The sequence below is a fragment of the Haemorhous mexicanus genome, chromosome 19, assembly GCF_027477595.1.
Source record: "Haemorhous mexicanus isolate bHaeMex1 chromosome 19, bHaeMex1.pri, whole genome shotgun sequence".
Taxonomy (NCBI): Eukaryota; Metazoa; Chordata; class Aves; order Passeriformes; family Fringillidae; genus Haemorhous; species Haemorhous mexicanus.
In genome coordinates this window covers 2,132,234-2,141,679 of record NC_082359.1, presented here as the reverse complement: position 1 = coordinate 2,141,679, position 9,446 = coordinate 2,132,234, and the positions used below count along the sequence as shown (strand labels likewise).

The following is a 9,446-nucleotide window of genomic DNA, read 5'->3' as shown; positions in this document are numbered from 1 at the left end:
CCAGCGGGACCCTGCCCTGTCCTCGGCCATGGCTGTGAAGGGGCTGAGGGCTCCCAGCGGCGCCCGCAGCCCAAACCGACCCTGCCATCGCCGCGGCCTCGCTCGGCCGCCCGCAGCTGTCCAGAGCCAGGCCGGGCCCTCAGGCCGCCATCACCGCCCTCGTGTGGGGACCACAAAACGACGGCCCCGGTCCCAAGACCGGCTCTATTCCCGGGCACCGGCCCCGGTCCCGGCGGCGGCGGAACCTTGTGGCGGCGGAACGCGCGGGCGCGGGGCGCGGTTTCCGTGCCGCGCCGGGCCGGCTCCGCCGCCATGGCCGCGGTGCCGGCGGAGCGGGAGCGGCCCCGGCGGCGGGAGGAGCGGGCCGGGGGCGCGAAGCGGCCGCGGCGGGAGGAGCCCCCTCAGGAGCCACCGGAGGGGCCGGGAGAGAGCCCGCGGGAGCCCCCGGCCGAGCCCGGGTACCTGGCGCTGGCCCGCGGGCTGCTGGCCGGCAGCGCCCCGGCCCGCCTCAGCCCGGCGCCCGCCCGGCCCGCCGGGGAACCCGCGGATGGGGAACCCGGAGATGGGGACGATCTGCTGGGGCAGCTGATCCGAGACCTGGTAGGGCTCCGCGGGGCCGGGGGCGGCTGGGGGCTGTGGCGGGGACGGGCCGGGCCCCAGGCGGGGTCGGAGTGGGGCCGGTACCGGAGCACGGAGAGGGGCTCGGCTGAGGGGCCGCTGGGAGGCGGCGAGCAGAGCGGACGTTGAATTGGTGTTCCTGCGTGCTTGTTTATAACCTCAGCTTCTCAATGTACATCCTTTTATAAAGTTTTAACCCTTCATAATCTGCTTGTCCTGTGTAATGGCACGGGGTGGGATGGTTGGGGTGTCTTGTGCGGGGCTAGGAGTTGGGCTCTGTGATCCTCGAGGGTCCCTTCCAACTCGACATATGCCGTGACTCTATGAAATAATATCTTTTTTCTCTTAAGGTTTTTGTTGTTTACTCAGGTATTTGATGTGAGCACAGTAATTAAGGATATCCTGCCTTGTGACACAGCAGCGTAGTAAGAAAACAAGCTTTAATTCTTTAAATAAAGGAGTTAATTTGGAAATAGTCTTAAATACAGTTCTGAACCAGATAAAAGTTATTTTGGTAAATCCTCTAAATGCCATAGAGATGTTATTTACAGTATAGGAAAACTAAGGGGGAAGCCAATTTTCTTGGTTCTCACTAACCTCCCTATGACTAATTACTCTTTGCTTAAAAAAATTAAAAGGAACAGATTAAATTTCTGTCTGCAAGGCACAAATTAATCCATTTTACAGAATTAGTGCTCCATTAGCACACAGGAGCCCGAATCTGTCTCAGAGGGGCTGGTTGTATTTGAGTTTTGGACTCATTCCAGTAGACTTTTAGACAGACTGGTGCTGACTTAACATCCCTGCTTCCTTGTGCTGAGGACAAGCTGCAGGAATTTTTGGGGTGTGAGAAGACCTGGCTCTGCCCCTAACATTAGGATTTCATTAGAATGGGATCAGTAGGAGTTTGTGCTGTGCCTCCAGAACCTCAGACAGATCCTAAATCAGGATCATCCCCTCCCTCTTGGCACTTCCTAACCCCTTTTCCTTTGCTTCTTTGTAGGTCTCTTCTACAGCTACTCTTCATTTAAACTTGGACCCTTTGCAGCACCAAAGCAGGAAAAAGAAAAGCAGGGTATAAATCCTCTTGCAGCTCAGTTTATAAAAAGCCCGTGCAGGTGTTTTTTGCTCTTTTCCCCTCCTTTCCTCCGTGGGTGTTGAGCCTTGTGTGAGCGCTGCTGTGCCTGCAGCCCTCACTCCTCGCAGTGAGACCCCTGTGCGCACCCAGCCAGCCCAGGATCTGCTGCTTGGACACGAGTCAAGCCCAGTTTGGAAGGAGCTCGCCCGTGGTGGTGCCGTGCCTGAGCTCATCAGGCCGGAGCTAACAATCCTTGCTCCTCTGGTTTGTTCGGGCAGCCCGTGGCTCCGGAGCGCTCCCGGGATCACATCTGGCCAGCTCGGAGCCTGCCCGCATGTGGCCGCGGAGAGCTTCCCTTTGTGTTTTCCTTGGGTGTCCCCGCTGGAGACGGGTGGGATTTACAGCACACCAGAGCAAAACAAATCCTGCGGATCCGCGGCGGGGAACGGAGCCGGCGGCCCCAGCACGGGGCAGGGAGAAGGAGCTGCTTGTGCAGGGAAATTGGGGATGAGGAGGGCGGGCAGCAGCAGGGCTGGCTGCAGCTCCTGCTGTAAGTAACTTTAGATCAAGTGGGAGGTTCCAGTGTGCGTGAAGTGATGTTTTGTTGCTAAAAAGACCTGGTGGGAGCATTGCCGGTGTTTGTGTTGTCTAAACACTTGCCTGTGTTAGAATGTCTTGTCCTGAGTGTGTCCCTTGCTTTAAAAACCACACCACCACGTTATATTGGGATTTCCCTGAGTAACTGCTTTAAATAAACCCAGAATATCCCTTCTGTTCTCCTTTGGTCCTGCAAATGGCCCAGATTTGAATGAGAAGCTGTAGGAGAGACCTACAAAGGTACCAGGGTTAGAGAAGTTCCAAGAGACAGGAGATGATCCCGAGCTTCTGAAGGCAAACAGTGGAGGTGGGTTTTAACTGAGCAGCTGATTTTGTGCATGAGGATTGATGGACAATGATCAGGAGCACCTGTGGAGGGACAGAAACCAGGGAAAACACTGCAGAGCAAAACTGGTGACATAGAAATAGTCAGAATCAGCTGATTAAACTCTTTCTCTATTATAGAGTTTAAGAATTTTGAATATCTAGACAGGATAACAGTGAAGATAAGTCTTGTTGTGAAAACTGCAGAAAGAAGATGTAATAATTATGTAATTAAACCAAACAGAATACTTCTAGGAAAAATCTATGTGCTGCATTTAGCTGTTAGCTTAAATTGATGGATTTGGCTTCAAATTTTTGGTTGACATGCTCAATTAGTAAAAGAAGGAACATTTCATATTAAAATAACATTTTTATATTAGTAATGAAAGAAACCAACATCATCTCCATTCAGTTTTATTTAAAGTATTTGTTCATTTTTCCATCATATGGGATTGAAATCTTGCTGGTGAAATGAATAATGGGCATATACCTTCAAAGTGATCATTTATTGGGTGGTTTTGGCACTTTAGGGAAACTGTTTTACTAGAACTTGTGTCCTTCCTTTGTCTGCCCTTTAAAGAGCCATGAAAGAAGGGAGGGGCAAAAAAACTGATGTTTTCATGGAGCTGTGGTGGCCCTGAGGCCACACCATTCCTTCTCCTCACCGTGGTAACTTCTCCTGCTGTCCAGCTGTGTGTTAAACCAGCCTCACCAATTATTTTCTCCTTTTCCCTTCCCAGAATGAAATCAATGAGGTTCCTTTTTTCGACATGCAGCTGCCTTACGAGCTGGCACTGAAGATATTCCAGTACCTGGGCAAGGCTGAGCTGGGAAGGTGTGCTCAGGTGAGTGCTGCTGGCAGTTTGCTGCTCTGATAGCACTGAAAACTGGCAGAAATAGTGCAAAAGCAGGCACCTCGATGTAGGCAAGTGGGGTGGTAGCCCAAGGAACTCAGCTGGTTGTGCTTTCACTCACAGGAGACAGTTCCAAAGCTGGATATTGGAAATGTAATGGTACATGAGCTGGATTTACAGCTGCACTTGAGCAGAGTTAAATAAAACATCTGTGGCTTGGGCAGCAGCGAAGCCTTAAAATTGAAAATAAATAGTGCAAAGATATTTCGATTGGAGTGAGTGCTCTGAAGCGTTTTTGGTTCAGGTGAGTGTCTTGCAGTGTTTAGGACTCAGCACTTGGCAGTGCTAAGGGCATGGCAAGAGCTGCTCCTCCCAATTTCCAGCAAGGGATTGAACCACAGACATTGGAGTAGTAAATTTTTGTCTGTAGTATTTCCATGTGAGGCTAAATTCTTAAATGACCCTGATTTCCTCTCCCCAGCCCTGCAAGGGGTTTGTATTCTTCTTTTCTGATACTTTCAGATAATGCTTTCAGCAGTCTCTACTCAGGCATGGTCCATAATTTACGTGTAGTTGTAAACTGCCTGTCTCTTCCAGAACTTTACTGAAAGGCTCACTCTCACCTCATTCTGCTCAGGGTTATTCAGCCCACACTGTTGGGCCTCTTTATTGCCTTCACCCACTGAACGATGAACCTCCTCTCTGAATGAGTCTTCAAAGCAAAGTGCTGATTATCCTGTGAAATCAGGCAGAATATTGGAGATATCATTCCAGCTTCTCCTGTGGTCTCTGTTTAGGGTGCCAGGCTGGTGGTCATTAACTCTTACATACAGAGCACATCTTGCCACCTCACAAAATCCAACCCAAACCATTCTCTCTGTTACAGTCTAGAGCATGGTTTGTGTGGAAGAGAAAAATCTTAATGTGTGAAAACTGAGAAGTGACAGGGTCTGTTGAGGATGGTAAACTAAACTCAAATATTCTGCAAATGGCCCAGACTTTGAAAGGAAATTGGGCTTTTAATATTCAGTATGAGCATGTTGTAGTGTTAAATAGCTACAGGTGGTTGTTGCTTGAATCTTTGAGTTGCTAATGCCTTTTAGGGACAGGGACTGTTTAAAGAAAATGAATTCCTTGTGCAGGGCTGCTCTTGCAGAGGGAAGAATTCTCTAGAATTATTTTTTGGTGCTGTCCAGGAAGGGAAGCTTTCAGATGTGCTCAGGTTTCTGTCCCTTGGAGTTGAGATATGCCATCAGTAAAGGCCACAGCCCATGACATGGAGCAGGGTTGCATTTTTGAAGTGGATTAGTTTTAGGTTATTCTTTCACTCTTTTTTCCCCCCTCCTTAGGCATGATCACTTTACCTCATGGCATAGTAAAAAGATTGGCTGCTGTAAGGCTGCTCCTTTTCCCTGTGCTTAGGGCTGCACTGGATTTCTCTCCACTTTGCTTTTTAGCTTGAACCTGTTCTCTTAAGATGTGTTTGAACAGAGACAGTGTTCCACATTTCTCATTCTCCTGTTCCCAAGTCAGTGTTCCTTTGTGGCAGCTGACAGGTAGCTGAGCAAGTGCCCAGTGTTTCACAGGGCTTTCCCAATCAGTTGAATATCCAGTGCAGAGCTGGCTTCTATTTAACTGTTCAAATAAAAAGCAGAGCCATAAAAATAAATAGCATTTTCATTTTTCTCCTGGTGCTTTTGTTTTTGAAGGGGGGGGAAGCCCTCTTCTGTTCCATGGAAAACCCTGCTGCTTTATGGTGTTATCCTAGAAAGGTTTTTTTTATTAAGGTGCCTTGGGATTTCAGTGAAATTAGGCCAGTTGGTGGAATTGGCATCATGATCCATGTGAGTGCCTTTGGAGAAAACCTGTTTGCTTAGTTCTTTATGCCAAATTGGTAACCAGCTAACAGGAAAGGAGCCTGACTGCAGAGCCTCTCTGAGATTTAATCACACCACAGACTGTCTGGAGAACGTTCATTTCACCTTGATATTTCCCTCTCCCTCGCTCCCCCACAGCTTTTCTTTGATTTTTGGCATTAGTAGTGTAAACCACAACCTGTCAGTGTGGCACTGGAAGTGCAGAAGTCTGTAAATAAGTGTCCTCAGTGCCTGAGCTCTGCTGGGTCTGCAGTAGGGGGGTGACATGCAGTAGCATCCACCAGACCAGTCCCTGTTGATAGCCCACGTTTGGAATTCAAGGAGAAAAGTATCCAGGGCTTCATGTGGCACAGAGGAGGCCAGGGTAAGGCAGAATTCTGCCCTGTGAGCACTTTCTGATTGTGTTCTGACCATTGGCAGAAATATCTGTAGCATGAGTGACTCTCCTGTGACTGAGAGCAGGTTTAGGGGCAGTCACTCCTTCCTCTTGGTCAGGGTGTGGAGGGAAAGAAAAACAATCCCTTAGGACACCACAAATGTGACCAGCTGGAATGCCCTTGTGTGATTTAGGGCTGATACTGTAAATACATTTATTTTACCCATGGCCTTTATGGTTCAGCTTGGTGATGAGGGGATGTGTTTGAATTCAGCAGCACTGAATTTTGGCAGTTTTGTTTCTGAACAGATCAGTGGGAAATTCCCTTGACCTGTTAGGTTTTCATCTTAGAGAAGGTTTAGAAGTGTTTACCAACACAGGAATTGTGTATGTATCTAGGGCAAGGGAGAGTGTTTCTAGGAATTTAGGAATGAATTGTTGTGCATAAATCAAGAATTTCAGCTGCTTGCCTCCAGGGCTTCTGGGATTGTCAAACTGTTGAGGCTTTAATGTTTGTACATTTACAAAAGGAAAATTGAATGTGGTTTTTTGAGCATGGTTTTGTATCAAGGTTGTTTATGGGTAAAAGCCATCATCCATCCTCCTTGTGATTCCCAGAGAGTGCAGAGAAATGGATGGATAAGGATATCCCTGCCCTGGGCTGTGCCCCAGGCAGGGGCAGCAGGAGAGGAGGGGGGGATTCTGCCCCTCTGCCCCACTCAGGTGAGACCCCACCTGCAGAGCTGCCCCTAGCTGTGGGGTCTCCAACACCAGGAGGAACTTTGAGCTGCTGGAGTGAGACCAGGGGAGGAGATGCTCCAAGGACTGGAGCCCCTCTGCTCTGGAGCCAGGCTGGGAGAGCTGGAGAAGAAAAGGCTCCAGGGAGAGCTCAGAGCCCCTTCCAGGGTCTAAAGGGGCTCCAGGAGAGCTGGAGAGGGACTGGGGACAAGGCATGGAGGGACAGGGCCCAGGGAATTGCTCCCACTGCCAGAGGGCAGGGATGGATGGGAGATTGGGAATTAGGAATTGTTCCCTGGGAGGGTGGGGAGAGGCTGGAGTGGAACTCCCAGAGCAGCTGTGGCTGCCCCTGGATCCCTGGCAGTGTCCCAGGCCAGGCTGGACAGGGCTTGGAGCAGCCTGGGACAGTGGAAGGTGTCCCTGGCCATGGCAGGGGTGGCACTGGGTGGTCTTTAAGGTCCCTTCCAGGCCAAACCATTTTGTGCTCAGGGCTGTGAGCAGAAAAGATGAGCAGTTTCCATCAGAATGGCTTTGGATTAAACACTTGGCACTGTTTTTTGTACTGAGCTCAAAGTCCAGCTAGTTCTAATTGAGGCCCCTGGTCCCAGCAAATGAGCCTTGACTCTGCCTTTGTGTGTCTGGGGAAGAAAATAAACCTAGTGAAATAAAAACCATTATCAGATGCAGAGGGATGAATAAACCTTCATTAGGATTTGGGCCAGTTGATTTAGATGGGATTAGAAGAAATTTTGGATTTGATGGAAGAGGTGGGGTTTTTTAGGGGGAAAAATATCCCCCAGAGGCAAAACCAAATAGCAAAGCCTGTGTCAGCAAAAGCTTTTGAAGTCCTTCAGAACATTATTACTTGCTGAACTATAAAATATAAAACTGTCCCTCTGTGGAGCTCAGGGGAACCCAAACTTTCTTTGCTGAGAACAGTTGTAAAAAGATAATAGGAACACTGAAGACAAAATTAAATTCAGGACTCCAAATCTATAAACAAGTCTGTAAGATGTTGTCATTGATCCTTGCTGGAGTTTCTGTGCAGTTTAGATTTGGAAACAGTTTTAACAAGAGCTTTGCACATCTCAGCTCCTCTCCAGCACCCAGCTTTTGGGTGCATGTAAATAAAGCCATAATGCCCTGGCTTTTGGGCCTCACCTGAAACTCCAAGTCAAGCAGATCTAATGAAGCTGATTTGAAGCCAATGGCTGGTTTTAATGCTGCAGCTCACAGTGGTGCTGTAAAGTGAAATGCTTGAGACTCTTTATTAGTGATTTCGTGCAGCTGAGCCTCGCTCAGTGGGGTTTTACAAGGGATTGGCATGTGAGTTTGGGGCTGTAAGAAAAGGCTGGGTTAGGGACCCTTTGGAAATTCAGGCTTGTAAAGCAGCAGGGTTCGCTGTAATTTGATTGAAAAAAAATCAGGATAGGATAGGATCTTTATTCCCCCTGAAAGTTGAAAAGGCAGTTGAAATTTTATGTAGCTCTCCCCCTTTTCTTTTGTTTTACTGTCTTTATAAAATGCTTTTAAGACCTTGAAACTTGAAAGGTCTGTGCAATATTGTCTGTTTTGGCAGGCTGAAAGGTGTGTGTTTATTTTTGATTTTTCTTTTGGAAAGCAAGGCAAAAGCTGGCCTGGTTTGGCTGTGCTTCCCTGTGCGTGTGCTCAGCCTGTCCCTGTCAGGAAAATGTGCTGCTGTTTGGGGAGGGGGCAGAGGTTCTGCCTGGGGAGCTCCACTCCTGCACCACAGCTGCTCTTTTGGTGTGTCAGCAGAAAGCTGCTTTGGGTTTTGTTTTTTTTTTTTTTTGTGTTCTTGGAGCAATAACACAGATATTTATCCTACTTTCAAATCAAATTGAGAGCAAATTCTTGATGGTTTGGATTTGGGATTGCCTCTTTTTGTGCTTTTGAAGTTGCTGAGTGTGTCCCTCTAGGGACAGGAGCACTCAGCACTTTGATTCCAGGGTGCTGTGTGTTGCTGGAGAAGCCTCAGTGCTGGTTCTGTCATTTCAGGGCATTATTCTTGCCCTGTGCAGGTTGTTTCCTTTGTCAGAGGATGGATGGGGATTGTCTCCCTCTGCCAGTTTGCACTCAGGTCTCTGGGTGATCCAGAATGTTCATTTTGCTGCTTTTGAATATTCCTATTTGAGCACTGCTTTTCTCTGTAGGTCTCAAACCTTAAAAACACTGGCAGGTTACTCAGATCACCCCTTCTTTCATCATATTAAACATTTTGTGTGTGTGTCACTATGGAAAAAATGGCAAATAAATAGAAAGAGACGGTCCTGGGGGAGTTTGTGTCTTGGATTCTTGGCATAATCTGGGGGCTGAAATGAGCATTAGATGCTTAATTGTAACTTACTAAAAATGATGTCAGTCTCAGAAGGTTCTTTTAATCTTTTTAGAACCAGAGCACAATTGATTGCTGCTTTCACCAGTCGGTGGCTTTCATTGGCTACGTCTGTTTTTTTAAATTAAGGATTACAGAGGAAAAAAAAAGCTACTTAAGTTGGCTCTTACCTCTTGAATCTTTAATTCTGAGCCCACAATTGATTGTGATGAAGCTGTTCTCTCTGGAATGGGCAGCAACTTGAGGCTGCTTGAAAAACTTAATAATTCATTCCTATTTATGCATACTGTAATACAATAGGTTATAAATCACTAATGTCATACCCCTAATCAGGCATTGTCAGTGGGACTTCAGAGATATGGTGCTGTGATCTGAGAGGGTTTCTTAGCTACAAATATGAAAATATATTCATATTTTTGCTCTAAGCTCACAATTCTCTCTTAATTGTTTTCTTGCTGCTTTTCCTGTCAAAATTTTCCAGTCAGTGATATTTCAGGTTGACAGTGTGGCCACTAAACTGGTGTCTATGTTATGTGGAGTTTTAGTGGAGTATAAACTCAGTTATTTCCTGAATAAACCACAGAAAACAAGCCTTTTGTTAAAAGTCTGGGATTTTTATACACTCAAGTGT

General features: G+C 47.5%; 1 protein-coding gene across 2 annotated transcripts in view; it reads left to right on the top strand.

The window, feature by feature from the left end:
- Positions 1–291: 291 nt before the first annotated feature.
- Positions 292–9,446, top strand: part of FBXW8 (F-box and WD repeat domain containing 8) — a 58,943-nt gene continuing 49,788 nt past the window's right edge. Inside the window, exons 1-3 of one of the 2 annotated variants that reach the window (XM_059863174.1) lie at positions 292–600; positions 1,622–1,693; positions 3,358–3,462. In XM_059863174.1, coding sequence (XP_059719157.1) covers positions 313–600; positions 1,622–1,693; positions 3,358–3,462 — 465 coding nt within the window. In that variant the 5' untranslated portion in view covers positions 292–312. The remainder of the gene's footprint in view (positions 601–1,621; positions 1,694–3,357; positions 3,463–9,446) is intronic. The other variant, XM_059863175.1, reaches the window with a different exon arrangement.